This window comes from Periophthalmus magnuspinnatus, chromosome 3 (assembly GCF_009829125.3).
Source record: "Periophthalmus magnuspinnatus isolate fPerMag1 chromosome 3, fPerMag1.2.pri, whole genome shotgun sequence".
Classification (NCBI taxonomy): Eukaryota; Metazoa; Chordata; class Actinopteri; order Gobiiformes; family Gobiidae; genus Periophthalmus; species Periophthalmus magnuspinnatus.
In genome coordinates this window covers 15,656,084-15,684,025 of record NC_047128.1, presented here as the reverse complement: position 1 = coordinate 15,684,025, position 27,942 = coordinate 15,656,084, and the positions used below count along the sequence as shown (strand labels likewise).

At 42.0% G+C, this 27,942-nt stretch overlaps 1 protein-coding gene across 5 annotated transcripts; it reads left to right on the top strand.

The window, feature by feature from the left end:
* Nucleotides 1–973: 973 nt before the first annotated feature.
* LOC117393402 (troponin T, fast skeletal muscle isoforms-like) lies at nt 974–20,522 on the top strand. Of its 5 annotated transcripts, none has more exons than XM_055231619.1 (14): nt 974–1,081; nt 7,793–7,819; nt 7,968–7,981; nt 10,846–10,983; nt 11,666–11,683; nt 12,550–12,570; nt 13,853–13,868; nt 14,380–14,425; nt 15,930–16,046; nt 16,149–16,226; nt 16,818–16,931; nt 17,059–17,171; nt 19,484–19,615; nt 20,399–20,522. In XM_055231619.1, the coding sequence occupies exons 2-14, from the start codon at nt 7,806–7,808 to the stop codon at nt 20,433–20,435; spliced, it is 858 nt and encodes a 285-aa protein (XP_055087594.1). In that variant the 5' UTR covers nt 974–1,081; nt 7,793–7,805; the 3' UTR covers nt 20,436–20,522. The 5 variants fall into 5 exon arrangements, with proteins under 5 accessions (XP_055087594.1, XP_033847421.1, XP_033847429.1 ...); XM_033991530.2 differs by having other exon boundaries at nt 13,850–13,868; XM_033991538.2 differs by lacking the exon at nt 12,550–12,570 and having other exon boundaries at nt 13,850–13,868.
* The last annotated feature ends 7,420 nt before the right edge of the window (nt 20,523–27,942 follow it).

Here is a 27,942-nt window from a genome sequence, read left to right as displayed (position 1 = left end):
TTCCTGGAGCTGAGTTCATTGTGAATGAGTCACATTTTGTCACTTTAAAAATAGATCCTCTGTCCTCCTCAGCTGTCCTGCCCCTCTGCCCATCTGCCCCTCTGCCCAGAACACCAGATGCCCTCCCATCCCCCAGTTTGTCAGATGCCTTCCCATCTTCCTGTGTGTCAGATGCCCTCCCATCCTCCTGTATCCCCATGTGTCAGATGCCTTGCCATCCTTCTGTATGCCTGTGTGTCAAATGCCCTCCAATCCTATTGCATCCCCATCTGTCATATGCCCTCTCATACTTCACCTGTGTGTCAGATGCCCTCCCAACCTATTGTGTGTCAGAGCACAAACACAGATGAGCATACTTATTGTAGCAGAAATAAAAACTTAAAAAAAAAAAAAGATTATTATTAAAGAGCAGAGGGGAGCACCCTGTATGTGTTTCAGGATTTAAAGTGTGGAAGACAGGTTTTGATGATCCTCTAATTTTGACATAATTTGGTGGGATATTACCTGTTGTAAGTATAAATTGTAGTTTTACACCAACCAAAAAACAATTGTGAATCTGAAATCTGAAGAAAGCTGAAAATTACAGAAAGTAGAGAGTTTTAGAAAGTTCTACGTTGATGAAATCACACTGGGAGAATTCTGTCCAAACATTTGGCACAATTTACACAAGAAACTTTTACTCTCGTACTGGTCTACTCTACAGCATGGTTGCTATTCCTTAGTGTAATGTCATGATTTCCAACCAGGAAGTAAAATTTGAAACCTAAAAAAAATTGTAAAACTGGGAAAAAAAAGGGATTTTTTTTTATAAAATCGTAAATGATCTTAATTGTGTTTTAGTAAAATGTGTAGTCCATAGACACTTTAATAATTTAATAATATTATGATTCTAATATTCTGATGATGCAGAAGGCTGTATGCACATTCCTCTGACAAACATCTGAGCCACGGATCAGTGTCATCCAATCAGAGCTCAGAGTCTGAGGTTAAATGTGGAACCTGCTAAAGCCTCAGATCCAGACCAAGACCAGGACCAGGACCCGGTCTGGACTCGAACTAAATCAGGACTCTGCTGCTCCAGGTACACTTTGAGATTTTAACTTGGTTTTATTTTGTGTAATAGTAATTCTGATGTTAAGTTTAGTCCTGGGGTAAATGCTATCATCTGTTTAACATCAGTCCTCTGTCCCTCCATCACCAAACTGGGACTAAACCAGGATTACACCAGGACTAAACAAGTCTGAACCAAGACTGAATCAGGTCTAAATCAAGACTACACCAGGACTAAACCAAGAATGAACCAAAACTGAACCAGGACCAAACCAGGACTAAACCAGGACTAAACAAGGACAGAACCAAGATTTGAAAACATTTGAAAACCACCACTTTGAGTCTGAAGACTATTAGACCAGGATCTAATTTCAATTATAGATTTAGGATTGATTTATCTGTAACTGTAACAGGACTGAACCAGATCTAGACCTAGTCCGGTTCTTTAGACCTGGTCCAGTCCTGGCCTAGTTCATAGAGCCGGTCCAGTCCAGGTTCAGTCAGTACGATGTTGATATGAGGTGTGTCACTACTGCACATGCTCACAGTTTCTTTTACATGACTAAGTGACATTTCACCACAAAATTATTCATATTTCTATGCATATCCTGTATATGTTCATGGGCTAACCCACTAGCCGCTGCATTCCAAATACAAATAGAGCATGGGTGCGATTCAGCTCTATCACGTCTGGCTCTATTTAACTTTATATTGAAAAACCGTGGCCCCTCCCTCTGTAACTGCTGCTTATTTCACCATTTTGTCCAAAAATCAAAATATGAACATGAAGATTAATTTGATTGACAGGGCGTGAAGGGAGTTACCTTCAACATCATCGCTCATTATTGGCTCTTTTGTTGCTATAATACTCATGGTTGGAATTCCAAATATGGAACTATACTCCAGATTAGTCACCATAACTGCTAGTCTCAATGAGCTTCATTTGGAGCCAAACGCTGTGGGTGACGTCCACTTCTTTATACAGGCTATGTTTCTGTGTTTTAACATTTTCTAGTAGGAATATGCTGCATTTTTATTTTTGCTTAATCATAAAGTAAACTATTAACATAATGATGTCATGATGTTATCATAACAGATCAACTGCCTTTGCTGTCGGTCTGTTCTGGAGGTTTTTACATGGATCATTTAAAGTTGTTTTTTTTTTTTTTTGAAGGGACAATGTACATTAAGCTCATAAAACAGATCGCCCCAGATTAGAGCTATAAAATTATATTAAAAGTTTGAAAGCTCAGGGTTAATCAGCTCTGTGATAACTAATGACCACAAGAAACATAATTTTATTAGTTTATTTTATTAGTTATTAAAACATTTATCAGAAGCCTGCATTTTAAATATGCTTTTTAGACTTAAAACAACTGTGTTATGGATATTAGTTAACACATGGCTGGTTAGCCTCTGTGATGCCTCTGAACTCTTAATATTTGAAATTTCAAAAATGTCTATGGAAAAATGAATGGCAAATTTATTTCCCAGTCTAATCCTAGTCCCAGTCTGGCCCTTGGCCTGGTCCTCGGCCTGATCCTAGGTCTGGTCCTTGGTCTGGTCCTAATCCAGGTCTGGTCCTTGGTCTGGTCCTCAGTCTGGTCCTCTGCCTGGCCCTCTGCCTGGCCCTCGGTCTGGTCCTCTGTCTGGCCCTCAGTCTGGTCCTCTGTCTGGCCCTCGGTCTGGTCCTAGGTCTGGTCCTCTGTCTGGCGCTAGGTCTGGTGCTCGGTTCCGTCCTAGTCCAGGTCTGGTCCTTGGTCTGGTCCACGGCCTGGTCCTTGGTCTGGTCCTCAGTCTGCTCCTTCGTCTGGTCCTAGGTGTGGTCCATGGTCTGGTCCTCGGTCTTGTCCTAGTCCCAGTGTAGTCTTGGTCTGGTTTTAGGTCTGGTTCTCGGCCTGGTTCTCGACCTGGTCCTCGGCCTGGTCCTCAGTCTGGTCCTTGGTGTGGTCCTAGTACCGGTCTGGTCCTTGGTCTGGTCCTAGGTCTGTCCTAGTCTCAGTCTGGTCTTAGTCTCGGTCTGGTCCTAGTCCAAGTCTAGTCCCAGTCCAGTCGTCCTCTAGTCCTAGTCCCGGTACCTGATCCTAGTGTCCATTTGGTCCTAGTTTCGGTCTGATCTTAGTCTCGGTCTGGTCCTGGTCCCATCCACGGTCTTAGTCTTGGTCTGGTCCCAGTCCTGGTCTGGTCCTAGTCCAGGTCCGGTCCTAGTCCTGGTCTGGTCCTAGTCCTTATCTGGTCCTGATCTAAGTCTGGTCCTGGTCTGGTCCTGGTCTGGTCCTTGTCCCGGTCTGGTCATGGGGGATTATCTCATGAAGGATGTCTTGAAGATGATCCTGGTTTTGATCTGGTCTTTATTTAGAACTGGATTCTCAAGACTCTGGGTCAAGTCCAGGAAAATACCCCCCCCGCCATGCACTCACACAAACGGACTGTCCCCGCGAATACAGGAACAGTCCCCCTGTGTCCTCCCCAAAAGGAAAACCACTCTTCTACACCAATTGTGTTAATGTACATGTGTGATCCTCCTGTAGGAATCCATCAACAATACTGTAATGTGTAATGTCAATCATCCCCTGTACTCTAAATTCAAGTCACTTCACTGTTGATTATCCTGGTCGTGCTGCACTGGTCATAATAACATTCAGTACTGTAGCACTCTTTAAATTTCATTTAATGTTATTTCATTTGTGGACTGTTTTGTGTGTGTGTGTGTGTGTGTATGTGCGCGTGTGTGTGTCTTTTTTCTAATATTTATTTATATTGATTTTTTTGTGCCTATTTCCATTCTCTTGCCATTCTTAAATTGTGCATTGCAACACTGAAATGTCTCCATTGTGGGAAAAATAATGATTCTCTTATCTTATATTTCTCTGACAACATAAAACACGATAATCCTCCAGAGAGGAACTCCAGACCAGGACCAAGACTAGGACCAAGACCAGGACCAAGACCAGGGCCTGGCCAGGGCCAAGACCAGGACCAAAACCAGGATCTAGACCAAGATCCATATCAAGACCCAGATCTGAGACCTGACCAGAGACCAGACCAGAGACCAGGACTGAACCAGCATTCGACCAGGGCTAGACAGGACTAAAAACCTGGATCAAACCAACACTAGACCAGGATTAAACCAAGACCGAACCAGGACTAAACAAGGACTAAAACAGGATTAAACCAGGACTAAATCGGGACTAGCCCTGGACTAAACCAGGATTGAACCCGGACTGATCTAGATTTAAATTGTTTAAATCGGGACTGAACTCCAGACCAGGACCCAGGTCAGGTTTGATTGAATGAGGTCAGTTCCAGTTGAGGTCCTTCCTGGACTCCTTCGGTCCTGGTCCCGGTCCTGATCCTGGTCATGGACTTGAACCCATCTTTGGGGATTAAGAGGCTTTAAAGTCCACAGATTGTGAGGAGTCGGGTTCATGCTGGACTCAGCTGTCAAAGAATTGTCTGCTCCAGATGCCCTTCCTTCACCCCTCCTGCTCTTGGATGGGTGAAGGGAGTTCTGGGAATTGAACCCCAGACCTCCAAAGCCCAAAGAAACCTAAAACCTAATTTTTATTTTCAATCTTTTCAAGTCAAATGCCATTTTCAGCTGTTGTGAAAAGTATTTTAATATCCCATTTTCAGTCAGAGTAATTCGTTATTTGCATTTGACCCATCCCCCAGTGTCTATGGGTTAAACCTGAATTTGACCCATCCTTTTTAGGTCTTTTTAGGTTTAGACAGGTTTGAAGTTGATGGGGGAAACTGAAGTGTCTGAAGGAAACTCACCCAGCCACAGGAAGAACAAACGGCCTGTGGCAGAATAGTAAGCCTGGTTGTGCTCAGTGGCGGAGTGGTTGTGGGTTCCCGCTGGTTTGGCTCCTGTCTCTGGACTGAATCTGCCGCTGACAGCTGAGACCGCCCTTAGTCCCGGTTTAGAGCCGCTCAAGGACACTGGACTTAGACCCAGATCCGGTTCCACAGGGTGTAAACAAGAACTAAACCAAGACTAAATCAGGACTAATCCTAGAGGAGGGTTCAGAGGAGCAGACAGGAGCAGACAGGAGCAGACAGGAGCAGACAGGAGCAGACAGGAGCAGACAGGGGCAGAGCCAGAAAAGCAGACAGGAACAGAGCCAGAAGAGCAGAGCCAGAGGAACAGAGCTGGAGAAGCAGAGCCAGAGGAGCAGAGCAGCAGAGCCAGAGGAGGAGAGCCAGAGGAGCAGAGCCAGAGGAGCAGAGCCAGAGGAGCAGAGCAGCAGAGCCAGAGGAACAGAGCCAGAGGAGCAGAGCTGGAGGAGCAGAGCAGCAGAGCCAGAGGAGCAGAGCCAGAGGAACAGAGCCAGAGGAGCAGAGCCAGAGGAGCAGAGCAGCAGAGCCAGAGGAGCAGAGCAGCAGAGCCAGAGCAGCAGAGCCAGAGGAGCAGAGCTGGAGGAGCAGAGCAGCAGAGCCAGAGGAGCAGAGCAGCAGAGCCAGAGCAGCAGAGCCAAAGAAGCAGAGCAGCAGAGCCAGAGGAGCAGAGCCAGAGGAGCAGAGCCGGAGGAGCAGAGCCGGAGGAGCAGAGCTGGAGGAGCAGAGCAGCAGAGCCAGAGGAGCAGAGCCAGAGGAACAGAGCCAGAGGAGCAGAGCCAGAGAAGCAGAGGAGCAGAGCCAGAGGAGCAGAGCCAGAGGAGCAGAGCAGCAGAGCCAGAGGAGCAGAGCAGCAGAGCCAGAGGAGCAGAGCAGCAGAGCCAGAGGAGCAGAGCAGCAGAGCCAGAGGAGCAGAGCAGCAGAGCCAGAGCAGCAGAGCCAGAGGAACAGAGCCAGAGGAGCAGAGCTGGAGGAGCAGAGCAGCAGAGCCAGAGGAGCAGAGCCAGAGGAACAGAGCCAGAGGAGCAGAGCCAGAGGAGCAGAGCAGCAGAGCCAGAGGAGCAGAGCAGCAGAGCCAGAGCAGCAGAGCCAGAGGAGCAGAGCTGGAGGAGCAGAGCAGCAGAGCCAGAGGAGCAGAGCAGCAGAGCCAGAGCAGCAGAGCCAAAGAAGCAGAGCAGCAGAGCCAGAGGAGCAGAGCCAGAGGAGCAGAGCCGGAGGAGCAGAGCCGGAGGAGCAGAGCTGGAGGAGCAGAGCAGCAGAGCCAGAGGAGCAGAGCCAGAGGAACAGAGCCAGAGGAGCAGAGCCAGAGGAACAGAGCTAGAGGAACAGAGCCAGAGGAGCAGAGGAGCAGAGGAACAGAGCCAGAGGAGCAGACAGCAAGAGAGGGATGAAGGGTCTGGAACAGCTGCTTCTGAGACAAAGCCCAGAAATCTGATCTGTATCTAAAAATATATAAGAGGGGGAGAGAGAAAATAGAGGGGAAAAAAGAGAGGAGGAGAGAGAAAGAGAAGAGAGATCAGAGACAGTGAGATCATCACTCTTTCATGTTTGTCCCTCACTGTGCTCATATGGGTTTACCCTTTTATTTATTGGTATTTGAGGAGTAGTGGAATACAATACAGCTTTATTTTATATTTCCATAGTATTTTATATCTGTATCTGCACAAACACACACTGTTTGGGTTATGAAATGCGCGGTATAAATAAAGTGGATTGGATACTCGGCTCAGGTACCAAACCAAATCTTTAGCTCTTTGGCCTGGTTAAATGCAGTTAAAGTGCATATGACAGGTTTTTACGATTCTCTCATTTCTATTTAATTTGGTGGGATAAATTGTAAATATAAATTACAGTTTTGCACTGATCAAAAAGCAATGTGTGAAGAAAAGTTGAAAAATAAGTAAAATATTCCAGAGGTTAAGAGTTCTGTTGATGACATCTGGGGGAATTCTGTCCAAAAGTTCAGCACAATTTACACAAGAAACACACTTTTTGTTTTACAGTATTTACAATGCAAGACTTTATTTAAAGAAAATAAAGGCAATATTTGTATTAGTCAAATATTACTTTTATGTGTACATTAGAGGTAACTGCTATTGAATTCCCTAGTGTGATGTCATGATTACCAACCAGGAAGTAAAATTTAAACCTAAAACATTGCCAAACTGGGAAAAAAATGTAAACATTTTTAGTAAAATTTTCAATATAATGATATTAACTGTGTTTTAGTGAAATAAGTAGTCCAGCCTGTGTGATAGGCACTTTAATGGTCCTGGGTTCAGACGTCTGGACTGAGACATCAGACCTCAAACTTCTCCTCCAAAGGGAACCATGAAAACATCTGGCCCCAACACAGACTATATAAAGAAGTGGACTGATGGAGTGTCACCCACAGCATCTGGCTCCAAATGAAGCTCATTGAGGCTAGCACTTATAAAGACTAAAAGACTGGTTGCACAGTAGCATATCTTGAAATAAAAAGGCTAATATCAACAGTTTAAGGTTAGAATGACAAGCCTGACAAAGTTACAGAGAGAGGGGCCACGTTTTTTCAGTAGAAAGTGAATTGGACCTAGAGCCAATAGAGCCGAAGTGCACCAATTCTTCCTTCCTTCCTTCTTTTTGACTGAAATGTGGCAGCTAGCAGGTTAGATATGGCACATATATATAACACATAAACCGTGTGTGGTCCCCCAAAAATTAATATGAAGAGTCATCCCTGTTTCTGATGTGTTTAGACCTGGTTTTGTCTTGGTGTAGAACTGGTTCAGTCCTGGTTTTGTCCTGGTTCAGTCTTGGTTCAGTCCTGGTTTAGTTTTACTGCAGTGTGAACGTAGCCCAAGATAAAATTTCTTTTGTATGGGTCTAACTGTTTGTGATGTTTGTGCCATTTGTGTTTCAGGAGGAGAGTCGACATGTCTGACACTGAGTGAGTCTCATTTCTCATAAAGCTTAATTTCAGTTATTTGATAAATCATCTTTAAAGGCTCTTTTTATGCAGCTCTCAGGCTGCTTCATAATAAACAAACAAGCAAACAAAAGTCCATAAAACTGATTCTGTGACATTTCTGTTTCAGGGAACAAATCGAAGGTGAGATCTCCTCCTCTCTCCCCCTCTCCTCTGCTCCACCTCCTCTTTCTCTCCTCCTCTTCCTTCTCCTCTCTCCTCCTCTCTTTTTCCAAACTCTCTCCTTCTCCTCCTCCACTCCTCTGCTCCTCCCCCTCTCCTCATCTTTCTGTCCTTCTCCTTCTCCACCACTTCTTCTCTTCTCCTCCTCCTCTTTTCTCTCCTCCTTGTCTTCCTCTCCTCTGCATCTCCTTTCGTCCCCCGCTTCTCTTCCTATCTCTCCTCCTCTCCTCTGAATGTTGAATGTTGTGTGGACTAAAGTCACATGACCCAGAGGGCCTGTGGTGCTCCCTTTGTCATGTGACCTGTGGCATTGTGATGTCATCAGTGTGGGACAAACAGAGCGCTCTCAGAGCTCAGTTTGTTCATACGTCAGTGTTCTCCTCAAAGCCCTGCCTTCTCACTGCCCCTAGACCACTCTGACCCAATAATCTGTCCCTGTGGGCGGGGTTGGGGGGTGGAGAGAGGGAGGAGCTCTGAGGACTTTGACATTGTGTTAGATCACGGTTCAACAGCAGGGGGCGGCTCGACCACAGGGGGCGTCTTGACCATAGGGGGCTTGTTCACAACAGGGGGCGTGTCCTCCACAGGGGGCGTGTCCTCTACAGAGGGCAAGTCTACAGCAGAGGGCGTGTTCATAGTGTCATGTTTATGTCGGTAATCCCTCAGTCGTCCAGGTCTGATACATAGCAAAAGACAAAGTTTAAATCTGTCAACTGGACAAATTGTTGTAGGAGTGAAGATGCTTCGCTGCTCAGCCGAGCCGCTTTTTCAGTTCTGGTTAGATTACTGGTGGACTTTTGCTAAGTCTCATGTTTAGTGCACGTGACAGGTTTTGATGATTCTCTAATGGTGACTTAATTTGGTGGGATGAATATAAATTATAATCAAGAAACAATTTGTGAGAAAAAGTTGAAAAATATTTTGAAAATTAGAGAGAAAATTATATTTTAGAGCGTTCTATACTGATGACATTACTCTGGGAGAATTCTGTCCAAATGTTTAGCACAGTTTGCACATAATACAACTTTTTTCTGATGGCCTAGCAGTGGTTCCCAACCTTTTTGTCTCAAGTACCAATAACTGAATTATTGTCAGTCATGCTAATTGTTAGCTTGACTTTATTTTCATTATTTTACTCCAGAAACACTTTAAGAAAGTTTCATAAAGTTATATTTTTATAAAAACACTAGTAAAATCCTGCATCACTGCAGTCACAAACACATGAAATATTACAATGAGTTTCTCTGCAATCATATAACATAGGATTTAGATTTAACTTTAAATTTAACTAAACATATTTTAAGAATAATATAGTTACATGAAGTTTGTCCATGTGCGACAAGTTTTTGTGCATTTGTGCGTAGATCAAATTTTGACACAAATTTGACTCTGACTCAAACTGATCAGTGACAGTCTCTAAGCGTTTTCTCACAATCGGAGATTTAAGATTCAAGGATTTATTGTCATTGTCACGAGTAACAACTAAGCGTGGCTATAGTGTCTTAGTGAAATTCATGAAGTGCCAATACTCAGAATGTAAACATGTACACTATTGAGGTAATTATAGCATGTAACAGAACATGACAAGAAAAGAAGAGGTAGATAATGCAGTATAAGGTGTTTTTTGCTTCAGTGCAGAGTCAAATTCATAGTTATGGCAGGTGTTATGACAGGTCATATGACAGGTGTTAGTGCAGGTGTGGGAATGGTTATGGAGGACCTAGGTGGAAGGAGGTGGGAGAAGGGGACAGTGCCATCCTATTAACAGTAGCAGTGTTTCTTTAGAATTTATAAATCCGCTTACTAGCACATTACCAGTTATAACTATTGCAATTGTTTCTTTTAACAACACTTATCTTTAATGCCACCTTTCTTTTAAACCTGAAATCATTTCAGGTACCCCCTGACAAATGCAGCTGAACAGAGTTAGGTTTAGTAGAGTTAGAGCTAGGGTTAGGGGTTTGTGTTACTAGGGTTAGGTTTAAAGTTAGGGGATTTAGGGTTAGGGTTAGGGGTTAGAGTTAGGGTTAGGTTTAGTAGGATTAGAGTTGGGATTAGGAAGGTTAGGGTTAGGGTTAGGTTTAGTAGGGTTAGAGTTAGGGTAAGAGTTAGGTTTAGTAGGCTTAGGGTTAAGGTTTGGTTGTTAGTGTTAGTAGGGTCAGGGTTAAAGTTAGGGTTAGGGGTCAGAGTTAGGGTTCATAGGGTTAGATTTGGGGTTAGAGTTAGAGTTAGGGTTAGCAGGGTTAGTAAGGGTTAGGGTTACAGTTAGTAGGGTTAGCATTTGTAGGGGTTAGGGTTTGTAGAGTTAAAGGTTGGTGTTTGGGTCAGTGAGGCTAGGTTTGGGGGTTAAAGTTAGAGTTAGTGTTAAGGTTAGAGGACCTGTGCGTGCAGCTGAAGCCAACACAGTTTGAGACTAGAGTAAAAACATCATGAAGTTGTGCCACAGGAAAAAAAAGTGCCAGTTTTTGTTTCATGAGGACAGGCCCATAACTACAGAGATATGAACCATAAACCAGGGCACATAGCTTTGACCCTGGACACTATGGGCCAATCAGGGCAGGAGCTCCATCAGATGTAGGATTTCCAGGAGGTCAGGTCAGGAGCTCCGGCAGATGCAGAAGGTCAAGGAGGTCAGGGCAGCTGAAGGTTTGGGAAGGGGAGGGGGAGGAGTCTGAGGAAGAGAGTCAGAGTAGAGCGCCCCCTGCTGCTCTCACTCTGTCCCTGTTCCATGTCTCTGTGCATCTCTGTGTGTGTCTGCATCTCCTCTACTGTCCCTGTCTTCTCCTGCGTGTGGCACTCTTCTCCTCCTGGTGGTGGCGCTGTAGCTCAGGATGAGGTAGTGGAGGTGGAAGTGGCTCCAGAGGCCGAGCCAGAAGCAGAAGAAGAAGCAGAAGAAGAAGCAGAACCAGAGGAAGAACCAGAACCGGAACCTGAGCCTGAACCTGAGCCTGAGCCAGTGGAAGGTAGGTCCTCTGTGCGCTGTCCCTCTGTGTCCATCTGTCTCTCTGTCCTCTGACCTGTCTGTGTAGACCCAAGCGCAGGCCAGACCAGGCCATGGTTTTGTGGAGGAGAACTGAACCAGGACAAGGTCTAAGGTCTGGTTCAGTTTCTCTGTGTGGTCCATTTTGCTCAGAACAGTCTTGAACCATGGTCCAAGTCTGGACCAGATCTGAGTTCGGGTTCAGTTGCTGGAGCAGATTAGAGAGCTGAGGTCTTTGGGCTGAGGTCATGGAGCTCTTGGTCCAATCTTGAGCCATAGGTGTGTGTGAATGTATGTGTGTACGTGTGTGAGTGTGTGTGTGTGTGTGTACGCACGCATGCATGCGTGTGTGTATGTGTGTGTGTGCGTGCATGCGTGTGTGTGCGTGCGTGAGTGTGTGTGTGCATGTGGTCATCTCCTGGTGTCTCAGGTAAGACTCGAATGTGATCTCTCCTCTGTTTGAGTTATTCCTTCACAGGGCGGCCTGACCAGGTCTGATGATGTTTGTTGTAAATTTGTTTTAATCGTGGGTTTAGACCTGGTTTAGACTTGGTTTAGACCTAGTTTAGACCTGGTTTAGTTCTGGTTTTAGACCTGGTTTAGGCCTTGCAGCTGCTCAGTTGAACTCATGTTGTTTCTGCTTTGCTTCGATGCTTCTGCTGCAGACGCCTACGAGGAGGAAGGTAGGTCCACGCGTCGCCATTTTGTGTCCCCAACTTCACTACAACTACTACTACAACTACTACTTCAACTACTACCACTACTACTATTACTACTATTTTTAATACTACTATTAATACTACCACTACTACTATTACTACTATTAGTACAAACTACTACTACTGCTACTATAATTTCAAATACTACTACATCTTTTATAACTACAAATACTACACTATTTGAACAATAACTACAAATACTACAACTGTTACTGCAGATACTATGTACTGACTATCTCACTCTCCTCTCACTCACTGGACTGTCTCCTTTCCCGTTCACCCAATCAGGAATCCCCATTTGAATTGGCTCATTCTCATTGGTTTAGTGTCACGGCTGTGTCCAGATTCAGTCCGAGCTCCTGGTCTCTTTAAGTCTGTTCAAAGGTCATTTAGGACAGGTCACTCACTCACTCTGCATTCTGAGTGGAGTTTTCTGTGTTGATGACATAGGTAGAGGGATTCTGCTTTACAACTCAGCAATGCTTCCTGTATTTTGGGATTTTTATTCTTACTGATGTAAAAAAATATATAATAAATATTTAGCACAGGTACTATCCCACCAAACCAAGTCAGAATTAGAAAAATATATTAATCAGATACACTGAATACAATACAACCCAGAAGCTCGGACTAAACCTGATGCCGCAAAGGCCCCTGGGGTCTCGGGCTGGTTTTGCTTTGATTGTTTTGCTTTTGTGTTGTGTCTTTTGTGTGTGTGTGTTTAAATGTCTCTGCTGTTGTGCATTTGTTGCGCCTTTGTAGCGTGTCTAAGTGTGTGCGTGTTTGTAGCGTGTCTAAGTGTGCTCTGCTTTTCTTCCGCATGGCTCCAGTCGACGAAGGAGACCAGGACGGTACTCTTCCCATGTGCAAGTGTTCCTCCAGCTCAGGATCTGGACCCAGTCAGGACCAGCACCAGGACCAAAACCAGGACCAAAAGCTAGGACCCAAAACCAGACCTAAAACCATAGACTGTATAAAGAGGTGGACTGAGGGAGTGTGACTTCACCCATTGCGTCGGCTCAAAATGAAGCTCATTGAGGCTAGCAGTTATAGAATTTAACTGAGTTTCATATTTGTAATTCTGACCGCGACTATCAGAGCCAATCCGGAGGGGGGTGTTGAAGGTAACAGCCCTTCCCACCCGCACTGTTGGCAGGGGGCAGGGACTTAGCAATGCTGTCAATTAAACTTGTTGCTAATGCTAGCGGGAGTGACCTTGGGGAAAGAATCCACCTGATTGATCTGTTATTAATGTTATTAATTGGTATCAATATTAATTAATGTTCACATCTTGCTTTAGGGACAACATGGTGAAATAAAAAAACAGAATTATGTAGAACTGCATTAAAAGCAACATCTTAAGGTCATGTTTTTAAATAGAAAGTGAACTGGAAAAGTCGTTGGAGCAGAATTAGGCGCCCATGCTTAGTTTCCACCTGGAACGCAGCAGCTAGTGGGATATATATGTCCAGAAATATATATACAGGATAAGCCTAAAACCCGGACCCAAAACCCAGTTATAAAACCACAACTTAAATATGTCTGATCACTGAGACTCACTCACAAAATGACTGCACTTGATCCAAAGTGACATTTTGAATCCTGATTCTGAGTTTACAGACATATTTGACTTTAGTTTGTCTCTAGATCTGTGCAGTGTGGTCAGCCCCAACCTTTTGTCCAGGGTCTGGTTCTGGTCCAAATCCAGTTTGGGTCCAGATTTCTGCAGTTTTTGGTCCTGTTTGTATTTTTATTTAATCTCATCTTTAATCTCATGTTCATCTGCGTGAAACTCAACGTTTCAGGTTGGACTGCTGTGACCCATCTGCACTAACTTCATTTCCCCTCGCAACAAGTCCTTCTCAAGTTCAAGTCCTACTCAAATCTTACTCAAATTTTACTCAAGTCCTACCTAAGTCCTACTCAAGTTTAAGTCCTACTCAAATCCTACTCAAATCCTTGTGTAGTCCCACTTTAGTCCAGATTTAGTCCAGGTTCAGTCCCGGTTTGAGTCCAGTCCCACATTAATCTTGGTGCTGTGTCTTCTGTCAAACAGACTAAACTTTACTGAAAGTCTTTTCTAAATTCTAACTCAGACTTTTCTTCTTTTTATGTCCTATTTTGGTTCAGAAGAAAAGCCCAAATTTAAGTGAGTATTTTAAACATTTATGTGATCTTAAAGGTCCTATATTACATTATTATCTGATCTATGTTAAACTTTTGTTGTTACTTCTTTACAAACATACCTGGAGTTGTGTTTTGTTTCATTCACACGTGTTTAACACTCAAATCCTGCATATTTAGGGTTCTTCTCTCAGACTGAAAATACTCTGTTTCACCTTGTGATGTCATGTGGTAATACAGGAAGTGCTCAACTGTGTTTTTAAACTCCTTACAATAGAATCATTTGAATAGTTTCATCCCTGGCATTGCCAATCTCTACTGAACTAAAAGGTATGACATCACAAGGTGGAACAGAGCATTTTAAGCTTTGAAGATACAGATGAGGACTGCCCAAACATGAAACAAAACACAATTCCAGTTATGTTTTTCAGGAGGTTGCAATATTGTAACATGGCCTAAAGCTCACAAGCTCAATTTTGTGTAACATAGGACCATTAAAGTGAAAATTCAAACTCAGATGTTGTCTCTGGTTTCAGGCCCTCAGCCCCGAAGATCCCTGATGGAGAGAAGGTGGACTTTGATGTAAGTTTGAACCCAGCAATGTTTCAGGTTCATGGTTCAAAGTGAAAGTTCAGATCATTTAGTAAACTTTTACCAAATGATGAACAGAAAACAGACTTATGGTAAAGGTAAAAAACATTTATACAGAAGATACAGTATGTCATGTGATTCTGTCCATCCAAACACACCATGGACAGATGCAAAGACAGAAGTAAGGTCCAATCTGCGTTCCAGAGACAGCCATCTTCTTTTGTCTCTAGATTTCACAGGCTGTTTGTTGGATTTTTTATTTTTGCAACTATTCTTAATTTATGTCACTTCTTCAGTATTTTTTTTTTTTACTAATTTTCCTTCAGTTTTTTCAGTTTTACCTATATCTTTTCTTCATTTTCTAAACATTTTCTTGACAATTTTTAATTCTTTTTTTAACCTTTAGTTCTGTCGTCTGTGTGATGCAGTTGTGATGCAGTCTGCAGTCCAGACTTTATGTGCTGTTTGTTGTATTGTCCTTTTCGCTTAATTTTCTCTTCGTATATTTTAGAACTTTTCTTAATTTTTGTTTAATTTTCCTCAAATATTTTTCTTAAAATTTACTCAATTTCTCCTCAGTTTAATTTTCCCCCTCAATCTTTTATCCTTTCCTAAAATAAAAAAAAAAAAAATTTCTTCTTATTATTATTTTTTAAACCAAAAGTCCAGTTGTCTGGGTGATGATGCTGTTGTGTCTGTGTGTTAGGGTTGCTGTTTGATGTTGTGTCTCTCTGATATTGTCTAGCTGGATATTTTGTGATGCGCGATAGCAAAAGAAAATTCAATTCTGTCATTTGACCAAAGATTTAAAGTGAAGATGTTTGGCTGGTCATCTAAGAGACTTCTTCAGTTCTGGTCCAAAAAGAATCAGCCTGAAATCCCAAGTTATTTCAAACCTACAAACACTTTAAGACAGAAAATGGTTCACTCAAAGGACAAAACCCCGAGCCACAAACAAAGCAATGTGGTCTACTCCATTCAGTGTAATAAAGACTGCAATGAGCGCCAACCAAGACCGGAGAAGTCTCCTGGATAAGCAGTGTTCCTTTAGCTCAGGATCTAGACCTGACCAGGATCAGGACCAATATCAACAACCAAAACCAGGACCAGTCTATCTTCAATCTAAAACTTCGGTCCAGTGACAGAATTGACTTTTGCTATGGATCCTACCTGGACAACTGAGGGTTCACACACAACATCTGACGTATTGTACTGTTGTGTGCTTGTAGGACATTCTGTGTGGTGTTGTTGCGTTATATTAGAGAAACTAAACTGCTAGTCCATTATGCAAAATGTAACTCAGGGACAGTTCACACAAGAAACCTGACCAGAACTGAAGAAGCCAATTGGACGAGCAGTGAAATGTCTTGACTCTAAAACTTTGGTCCAGTGACAGATTTCTTTTGGTATGGATCATACTTGGATGCCTGAGGAATTACACAAACGTGTGTGTGTGTGAGATGTTGTATGATATTGTATTGTTTTGCATTTGTAGGACATCCAGAAGAAGCGTCAAAACAAAGACCTGGTCGAGCTGCAGAGTTTGATCGACGCACACTTCGAATGTCGCAAGAAAGAGGAAGAAGAACTCATCGCTCTGAAAGAGAGAATCGTGAGAATTTACTACAATACTTTTACTACTACTACTACTACTACTACTACTACTACTACTACTTCTACTACTACTGATTCTTTTATTCATTGTTTGTTTTAGGAGAAGCGTCGTGCTGAGAGAGCCGAGCAGCAGAGGATCAGAGCCGAGAAAGACAAAGAGCGCCAGGCCCGAAGAGAGGTGAGATCAGGAACGTAACCAGGTCTGGGTTCCAGAAAAGAGGTGAGACCAGGATCGTAACCAGGTCTGAGTTCCAGAAAAGAGGTGAGACCAGGATCGTAACCAGGTCTGAGTTCCAGAGGAGAGTTAAGACCAGAGTTATAACGAGGTCTGAGGTCCAGAAGAGAGGTGAGAGCAGGATTATAATGAGATCTGAAGTCCAGAAGAGAGGTGGAACCAGGATTGTAACCAGCTTTTTAAAAATGTATTTATTTATCTTTATTTATACAGGGTTGGCCCAATGAGAGCACTTGGGCTGTCTTTTTCATGGGTGCCCTGTTTAAAATACAACACAAACCAAAAAAACAATCAAAACCAATAAATCCATACAAAACATCAATAACAAGTGCAGGTGTGTGTATAAAAGTTTGTTATAAGATTATTAAATTGCAATTGTGTCACCAACATGTCCAGTTTTGCTTTTCCTTTATTCTTTGAGGTCCCAAAGAGAAGTAACTCAAGATCTGGAGATGGGTCGCACTGCTCCTTGTGCCTTCTTCCTAATTGGCTGCTGTGCTCTGTTCTGGTCCCTGATTGGATGTTATTTTTCAGGCTGAGCGAATGAGGAAGGAGGAGTTAGACCTCCAGAAACGTCACGACGACGAAGCCAAAAAGAAGATCGCCCTCACCAACATGGGCTCAGGCTACAGCAGCCACCTGCAGAGGGTAAGGACTGAACCAAGACTAAAACCAGGACTAAACCAGGTCTTTAACAGGACTATAGCAGGATTGGATCAGGACTAATCCAGGACTAAATCAGGACTGAACCAGGACTAAAGGAGGTCTGTTTCAGGTGGAGGGGAAGCGAGGGAAGAAGAAGCCAACGGAGCGAGAGAAAAAGAAGAAGGTTTTGGCAGAGAGATGTAAACCTCTGAACATTCAGGACTTCAGCGAGGACAAGCTCAGGTACTACACACACAGACCGACACATGAGGCTACAGAGGTTATTCCCTACAGCAGCGGATATTCTCTGCACTTACACACATACAAGGAGGACAAGGTCAGGTACTACACAAACAGACTGACTCATAAGGCAGGTACTCCCCTACAGCAAGTACTCTCCCTATAGTGGTTACTCTCCTTACAGCAGGTACACTCTCTGCACACACACACAAAGAGGACAAGCTCAGGTACTACACACATACATACACAGACATATATACATGTGCAGAGGACAAGACACACAACCTCAAGAACATTCCGTATAAGTTATGTTTGGTTCCTACGGTGCTTATGAAAAGGTTTGGGACACATTTAGTTTATTTTGAGACATTAATGTTCCTCTAACATTTTAAAAACAGTAAACCTTAGGGTGACCTGACCTGGGTAACCTTAACCTAATTTGAGCAAAACAACATCAGATGAGATGTTCTGGATTCTCCTCCAAATCTGGACCATCTCTGACCTCCTGACAGTCTAATGGCTCATTTAGACTCTATGTCCCAATTCGCCCACCTGGCCTTAGAATCACCATTGGAAGGGCGGTTCGAAGGGCAGTTACGTAATTTCCGGTGCGACAACGGCTGTCCCATTTCAACCCACCCTACTGAATGCGGTCGAAAACCTGCCCTTCCCTTTGCACCGTTTCCATGGAGATCGGACGTAACCGAAGCGTGCATCCTTGCACACTTCACGCACTTCTATATCCCATCATGCACCGCGGCTACGCAAAAAAGAGAAGAAAATGGAGTCCACTGCGCAATACACGTTCAAATGTGCGTACTGGTTTACCTCATCTACAACAGTGTGACATGAAACTTTTAAATCTGAATAAAGATAAGTACAGGCCGTGTGTTTGATGATTAAAAAGGAGGAGAGTTACATGGAATAAAGGAATGTGCAGTTATTGCTAGACAATAAGAGACATTATTATCATGAGAAATTATTATTGCAATAAGAATAATGTAAGAATGCTCGTTTCTATTGTAAGCGTCAAAGACCAAGAGACTGAAACGTAAAGTCAGAAGGTTTAATGAATTCCACACAGGTAATGTGAACAATGAAGCAACGGACTCTGAGGAAAGGACAGAAGAGAGTCCTGAGACGTGCACAAAATCTTTATGAGTTCCGTACATTCCATAGGTCTGCACCCCCTCGTGGGCACGTGTCATTTACCTTCGTGTTAGTAAATCAAGATACTAGTTTGATGTAGCACTGCACTGCTAGAAAATACTTTACAATAATAAGATGAAAAGAACTGGCACGGCATAGAAGGGAAACAGCGCTCTCTACTGTTATTAAAGTGGTGTAGCCACTGGCCAAAATACCGAACCATTAAACTGCAATATCCCACTATATGTACAACTAATCAATGTTCTCTGGTTTATAGACTATGAATGTAAAAATTATATTGTTACCTCTGTCTCTGTTATTACGTTTTCACAAGGTATATTTTGTTTAAGTTATGAAGTAGCTACAATTGAGTAAAAAAAATCACCTCAAACGTTATATATGCCTATTGATATTCGATCTAAACAGAAAGAAACGGCTGTGACGACGACATCTTGACTTTTCTTCTATTAAATAATAAATCATTAAAAATAACGTACGTAATGTACGTATCGTACGCTCAAAGACAGAGGTAGAAGTGCGGTCTGTGGTGTAGGCCTGTCCCACTTCAGCAAGATGGTGGAAGATGAGTACTTCGAAGGGACCCTTCAAAAGGTGCATTTGGCGAATTGGGACACGTCCTATGTTCTAGATCTAGACACATACGGATACAGGCAAATGATACGTAATCTGGTCCACCTCCTCAGAACATGTGGAATATTAGCACTGGAGCTGTACAAGAGCTAACCACTGGGGACAGTAGTGAACACAGCTCAATAGAAGAAGCAAAACATTTTAAAAAGTGACTACAACCAACTTACCTAGTTTTTCCTGGCTCTATTCCAACAGATGTCATCTAAAAACTGCTGTGGGCACCTTCAAATTTGTTTATTTGCTGCTCTATTTCATCCTTTTGGTCAATTCTCAAACTGATTTTGTGCGTTCTCTGGTGGTTGTTTAGGAGAATGCAGCTATAACACTAGAAGCAGTGACACTTACTGTGCTTGGAACACACAGATCTGTTTACATACAAAAGTGGAGCATAAATGAGCCTTGAGATTAACATAGAAGACCCCTGTGCATCTCACACACAAACACAGGAGCTTAGACAGAGGCAGACAAGACACAGGTGTTTTTGATCTAATGTAATTCATGTTTTATTGTTTCAGGGACAAGGCGAACGAGCTGTGGGAGCTGCTACACAACCTGGAGGCCATAAAGTATGACTATAATGAGCGCCTGAAGAGACAGAGGTACGAAGTCATCTCCCTGAGGAACCGCATCGACGAGCTGCAGAAACAGTACGTCAACAGCACACACACAACACACACACACAACAGGACCCTCACACACAACAGGACCCTCACACACACAGATCACAACACACACTCTGAGGAACCTCATTCACAGAAACAATACAACAGCACAGACACACACACAAACACACACACATACACCAGGACCCTCACCCACACCCTGAGGAACCACATCAACAAGCTGCAGAAACAGTACGACACAACACACTGCCAACCATAGCCTGTACGCAGAGGTAGACTAGGTGAGTGTGATGTTACCTATGGTGTTCGGCTCCAAATAAAGCTCATTGAGGGTAGCAGTTATAGAGGCTGGAGTCAGTGCGAGTATTATAGCAACAAAAGAGCCAATCTGGAGCCCACCCCATGACAAACCAGCAGTACAAGCGCTTAGCAACACTGCCCATCAAACCTGTTGCTAACACTAGTGGGAGCGACCTCGTGGAAAGAAGGTGCCTGATTGGTCTGTTATTGATGTTCATATCTTGATTCAGGGCCCAAATTGTGAAATAAAAACCCTAGGATCATATAGAGCGGGTTAATACTAACATTTTACGGTCAGAACCATGCCTATGGTGATTTCCTGTTTGGAATGCAACGACTAGTGGGATAAATATGTCCAGAGATATGTACAGGATATGGCCCTGAGATATGTAAGGTCTATGCATCCAATACACAACAGGACACACACACACATACACAATTTATACTTTTGACTGAAACTTTGTGAAGCAGTCTTTTGACCGTTTTGTGTTTTATTTGAATCTGCAGCAGCAAAAAGGGCGCCGCATCCCGCCGCAGGAAGTGATGTCAACGCGCCACGGGAAGTGACCTGATGAACTTTCAGAATCATGTGTGAGAGTTTCAGCTGAACTAGAATAAAACTATGAACCACTTCTGTCTATTTTTATTATGTACTTAAACTTCTTTCTCTTCTGAATGTGTGTTTCCATTTCATGAGTGCATGAGGTGGTTGTACATGAAGTATTCCAGACATACTCTGAATTAGACACATTCCGAGGTATTATAAACAACTAGAGAAGACTTCGTTTTCACACTGCTGCTCCAAGACCTCCTGTTTCAAGCGCTCTCAGAAGGGCAGTTCACTGCAGTCCAGAACGTGACTCTTGCAGTGTGAGAACGACCTAAAGCATGACTAAAATTACCCTAACGGGTTTTAAGCCAGGACTAAATCAGGTCTAAACCAGGACTAAAGCAGGACTAAACCAGATATAACCAGGACTAAACCTGATATAAACCAGGGCTAAAGCAGAGTTGTGAGTGTGGACAAAGCAGACCACCCCTGGTGATGCACATGACTTTGCACATACAGTTAGTTCGGGGTTAGTTTTATGAACTGAGCAAAATTTGGCCTAAGCACTGAAGTTGCTATAATGACTGTACACTGGACAAATCACATTTTTGATTGATTAAAGTGATTAGATTAAATTGACTCTTGGAATATGAAGTGTTTTACTGATACTTGCTCAAAGCCTGTAAAAAAATTTGTATTTAAACTTTTAAATCAGACCTACTCTGCAAAATGGACTTTTCAGAGCATTTAACCCTGTTATAGTTGTTTCCCCTCACCATTTATGAAGTTGTATTTGGAGTGATTTATCCACGTTTGGGTAACCTTTATTCTCCTGTATTCAAGACATCATTGCTTTGATCTACCCCAGTTTTCACTGCCACCTGTATATGCCCACTGTGTACGCACTTACTTCTCCAATTTTATTTTCTTAATTGGTGATACACTTTAGCATGTTAGCTGGTGCTATAGATTACAACTATAGAGCAGACACAAGCAAAATATGTCTGCTTTAATAAAGGTTAGAAAACAGAGCAGAGATGAGTAAAGTCTGACTTTAGTAAAACAAAGAACTTGAGGATTCTGGTCAAGCCCGCTGCTCCTGTCAGCCCTGCTCTGGGTGAACAGTTTTTTAAACCTGTGATGAAAGCACAAGTTGTGGTGGATCGTGTTTTTCCAGCTCCCTGGAGCCAAGGGAACAACCCTCGGAAAAACACAAAACAAAGAGAAGTGAATAAAATGGTATAACATGGTGATTTAGTCCTGTTATAGTCCTGGTTTAATCCTGGTTCAGTTCTGGGATAGTACCTGGTGAAGTTGTAGATCTGTTGGACTCTGAAGCTGCCACTGTATTTCAGAGACAGACCAATCAGGAGGCAGTAGTTCACTGGGGGGCGGAGTCAGGAGCCGCAGCCAGGAGCCCACCTGTCGGACCCCGGGATTACACAAATGCACTGAGAGAAGTACTACTACTGCTACTTCTATTGCTACTACTACTATTCCTACTACTACTACTACAACTACCACTCCTACTGCTACTGCTACTACAACAATTGAGGACACTTGGCTTACAAAACACACATGTACTGGGAAAAGTACTACTAGTACAACACGCAAGCACTGAGAGAAGTACTGCTACTACTACAACTACTACAGATACTACTGCAACTACATTAAATGAGGATTACACAACACACAAGTACTGAAAGAAATATTTCTAATGCTGCTGCTACTACTACAAATGCCACTACTACTACTACTACTGAGAACTGCATCTACTACTGCTACTACTACTACTGCTACTACTTTTACTACCACTACTGCTGACAATGTCTGTGTCCCAATTCGCCCACCTGTCCTTACAATCACCATTGGAAGGGCGGTTCGAAGGGCAGTGACGTAATTTCCGGCGCAACAAGGGCTGTCCCATTTCAACTCACCCTACTGAATGCGGCCGACAAACCTGCCCTTCCCTTTGCACCGTTTCCATGGAGATCGGACGTAACCGAAGCCTGCATCTGCACACTTCACGCACTTCTATATCCCGTCATGCACCGCGCTTACGCAAAAAAGAGAAGAAAATGGAGTCCGTTGCGCAATGCACATTCAAATGTTCGTATTGGTTTACCTCATCTACAACAGAGCAACGTGAAACTGTTAAATCTGAATAAAGATCTGTACAGTGTGTTTGATGATTAAAAAGGAGTTACATGGAATAGAGGAATGTGCAGTTATTGCTAGACAATAAGAAGACATTATTATCACTATAAATTATTATTGCAATAAGAATAATGTAAGAATGTTCGTTTCTATTGTAAGCGTCAAAGACCAAGAGACTGAAACGTAAAGTCAGAAGGTTTAATGAATTCCACACAGGTAATGTGAACAATGAAGCAACGGACTCTGAGGAAAGGACAGAAGAGAGTCCTGAGACGTGCACAAAATCTTCATGAGTTCCGTACATTCCATAGGTCTGCACCCCCTGGTGGGCACGTGTCATTTACCTTCGTGTTAGTAAATCAAGATACTAGTTTGATGTAGCGCTGCACTGCTAGAAAATACCTTATAATAATCAAATGAAAAGAACTGGCACGGCATAGAAGGGAAACAGTGCCCTCTACTGTTATTAAAGTGGTGTAGCCACTGGCCAAAATACCGAACCATTAAACTGCAATATCCCACTATATGTACAACTAATCAGTGTTCTCTGGTTTATAGACTATGAATGTAAAAATTATATTGTTACCTCTGTCTCTGTTATTACGTTTTCACAAGGTATATTTTGTTAAAGTTATGAAGTAGCTACAATTGAGTAAAAAAATCACCTCAAACGTTATATTTGCCTATTGATATTCGATCTAAACAGAAAGAAACGGCTGTGACGACGACATCTTGACTTTTCTTCAATTAAATAATAAATCATTAAAAACAACGTACGTAATGTACGTATCGTACGCTCAAAGACAGCGGTGGAAATGCTGCACCTGTGCGGTGCATGCACTGCTAATACTATGAATCCCAGAATGCTTTGCAAATACATTGACGCAAGCCACCACCACTTCTGTTGACACTCATTAGCATCTGCTACCTGTCGCCTCACTTAAATTTTAGCCACCCCTTCTGAAAAACATGCAGAAAATTTGTTAACATTTTTCAATAAATATTTAGTTAGCTGTTTATACCTGTATAGCAATGAAAATCTTTCACTTCTTCAACAGTACCAGACCATATAAGGAGAATATAATCTATATATCTACCCCATCATGTGATTTTATATTTGTGTCCTTCACTTTGTTTGACTATCAGACTCTGGACACAGTTCTTGGGCGCTGAGCTCAGAGACTATCACACTAATGCAAATGCACCAGTTCAGATGAAAGATGGACATTGGTGTTTTCAGTTTGTCAAAAGGAAATTCAAGCTGCAAACTGAGATAAATCGGATTACAATGGGAGAGGTTTGTGGTCCTATATGCTAAAGACTGTGCAATAGGACATGTGTCTCATTGACTTTTTAGATCAAAAGGACACAAAGGAAATTTCTGCCAAATTTAAATAATTTAAGTTAAAAAAGACATAATGTGCGTGTGTCTGCTCTATAGTTCAAATCTATGATCACCTGTGGATTATTATGTTATAATTTGGACATTTTAAATCACAATATTTATCTATAAATGATATATCAGCTGACTTCCGTGTTAGAAAACTGTGGTGCCCAATGGGAGCTGACGTCACTGTAAAACATCAACAAAGCGCCGCTTCTGCTCCTATGGATAGCTGCAGATCACACTGGTGATTTTTTCATTTGTACCAAAATGACTATGTGATGCTGCCAAATCCTACGCATATCACCAGTTAAGGAGTTAAAACTGGAAACGTAAGTGCGTATGGTATATGCAGTGGGCATGTACCAGTGGCAGTAAAAAACAGGGGTAGATCAGCAAAATGGTTTCTTGAAAATAAGTGATTAAAGATTACTCAAACATGCATGAATCACTCCACACATAACTTTGGGTAAGTAAATGATGAGCGGAAACAACTTTAAAACTATAAAAAGTTCTGAAAAGTCCAGTTTGAAGAATAGGTCTGATTTAGTGTTGATGTATTTCACTTTTATACAGATACAATGGATCCTATGGAGAAAAAAACAAAAGTAGGGCATGGGTCTTGACTTTTTCAATCAGCGGCACATGATAGAGAACACGTAGACAAACCTACAATTGATACTTTGCAATAACATCACACTGGGGGTGTTCTGCATGTATCTTTATTGACGGAATGTTCAGCAGTTACCATAGAGACACAGTGCACACATTAGTCAACACTGGCAAAAAAGTTTTTAGATTGTCTGAAAACTTAGCACCACACCCTTAGGGAATGTTGATTATATCAGCTGCAAAGTATCAATATTGGTGGTTTATAGACTGTAGAATATGACAAAGTCATATTTCCAGATGGGGGATTACAGTGTACTTTTCCATGAAACATTCAAAAGGTAAATTCATCAATGCTGAACCTGTTGAACCTGTTAATTTCTTTGAGTGACTAAACCTGAGAACTCACTGTATTAAAACAAAAATCTGCATTTGAACAATATTCATTTTACCTGCCCTCATGCTTTTTCAATAAATTTGACAAAAAATCTTGATCTCACTAAAATTTGAAACATTTTAACAGGTCTCCAAGAGAAACAGGCCCTACAGAGGAGGTGCAAAAGGCTCCAAGTATTCTCTATAAGAGTCTATGATAAAGTAGCAGACTGTGTGAGTATGTGTGTGCGTGTTTGTGTGTGCACATGTTCATGCATGTAAATCGTGTGTGTGATATGAGGGTGTGGGCTCTCTATAATAAAAGGGTAGTCTTTGCATGTGTGCGTGCTCCTGCGTCTCTGTGTGGGGGATGTCCTCCATAATAAAAGTGCAGCCTGAGGCTTTGGGACAGTTGTGAGTCTGCGGATCTGAAAATGTGGAGGTTCGTCTGTGCTCTTCTTGCTCTGACCATGACCTCTGACCCTGTGACCTCTGAACCGGACTGTGACAACATCTTCACAATTCACTCTACTAAGAACCTATTTGAATCCTATCGAGGTGTGGCGGCTAAGGCCTACATCTATCTGATGGACAAGTCGGTAAGTCTAAGGTCTACATCACTGCTGAACAGTGAGTTTTAGGCAGACATGGGCAAACCACGACCCTTTGGTCTTATTAATCCAGCCTGCCGAAAGTGACCAAATTATATTAAAATAGATAAAGGGTAAACCTTGTTCAATTTACTTTTTCAAGTTGTTGACTTTTTGGCACTTGACAAAACTGAATGTCTTTTTATGCTGTTTTTATTTCACTGAAATTTAATAAATTAATCATTAATTGAATTAATGCATTTGGAAAACGATTTGTACAATGAGCCTTGCATATTCATGCTTTGCTACATGTTACAGGCCAAATCTCTAATGTAATATATATATATATATATATATATATATATATATATATATATATATATATATATATATATATATATATATATATATATATATATATATATATATATATATATATATATATATATATATATATATATATATATATATATATATATATATATATCCTGGCCCGTCCCCTCTGTCGAATTTTTGAATCTATTGTGGCCCGTGTGTCCAAAAGTTTGCCCACCCCTGGTCTAAGGTCTACATTACTTTAAGGAACAACAAGGTGAGTTCGGTTCCACAGCATTTGATCCAGCCCATGGGCAATCAGTTTAGACGTTCACTTTCTGCACTTTTTGGGGTCAGAACTAAACATGACTGACATGGTAAAATGGACATTTTTATACAGCACCAATTATTCACCCATACACCAGTTTACACAAACACTGGGAGCAAGTTGGGGACCAAGAAGGTTTATGTTGAGAGTGGGATTCGAACTGCCAACCTTCGGTTCAGTGGACAAACACTCTAGCTACCCCATGTGCCCCATGTGGTTTTAAATGGGATTCAAAGGAGGCAATGGCAATTCTCTCTAATGAAATTCACTTAGTTACTGTCCACACGGTGCACTGTCCAATTCATTTCATTTCTAGAACACATTTTAAAAACAAAAGCAGTTTCCAAAGTGCTACACATAGTGACAGTGTTCTTATCAATTTGTACATGATTTTTGATACTTTTAAAGACCCTCCTCCAGACTCACAGATGTAAAAATAACACTTGTTATTGTGGTGCAGGACACAGTGGCAAGTATGACCTTGAGACCTACTAGTCCGACCGGACAACGGCACTTCAAGGGAAAATTTAATAAAGTCAAAATGGAGGCCTGGACAGAGACCTACACTGACCCCTCCAGAGTTGGATCATGCAAGTTAGTGATAGGCTGCAGCCACTGCGTGTGCAAGATGGGCTTCTTCACCAAATGCTCCATCACCTATAGCTACGACAGCAAATGTTAAGAGTGAACAAACTCTAACTGTCTAAAATAAAGAAATCAAACCCAGAGTCTGACTGTCTCAAATAAAGACATGATTTAAATCAGACCTATTGTGCTTGTGTCTGTTCTGTAGTGATAATCTATGACAACCATGGATCATTATATTATAATTTGGATATTTTAAATCACAATATTGATCTAAAACGACTTAGTAAAAGAAAAAAGACCAAGTCCACAATTTTTTATATTTGATTTTTTACTGCTTGAGTTTTAACTTCCTTTACAGGATGGCATAAATCGCCAGCTTGATGCACAGTGACAGTTGTCTACACTTGGAAGCGAGGATGACAGAACTAGAGAACCGAATCTCCTTACTGACTCAACTCCAGAGTCAGTCTCATGACCAACTCCTTGACTTGGTGACAGTTGGAAAATCCAAGTCCATTTCCATCGCCATGAATGAACTAGATGCGACCGTAGCTGTTCCCAGTGTAAATTTCAATTCACACATAGAATATCTGGTAGAAATGAAAGAAATTATCGTACCTTGGTTGATATCAATATTACGAACAAACCTAATTCCCAGGCATCAAATCGATCCCAACCAAACTCAAATAAAGCTATTATCCCTAAGGAGTTAGGCCTATCTGAAATGCAAAACTACAAGAAGGTATGGAAGGAAGGGACTGATAATGTTCTTAGTATGTGTATGAATGTACTTAGTATCATATCTAAATTAAATTACATTAAAGTCTGGGCATATGGAACAGACCCAGATATTGTTATATTTTCTGAAAATCAATCAAATAAAATAAGTGATAAGGAAATCAATACTGAAAATTACAAGGGTTTTCGTTGTGATAGGCAAAAGGAGGAGGTATTGCCATTTATGTCAAAGATCACCTGTCTGTGGACCTTCTTGGCTCCTGTTCAAAGCCTAGATGTTTTAATCTGTCTCTGTCTGTTAGGTATGTAGTTATTTATGTTAGTCATGATCTATTCATGATGCTTTCTAAACTGGAAAATTATGACATCCTAATAAAGGGTGATATAAATATTAACTTCGTACTACTTTGAAAGACT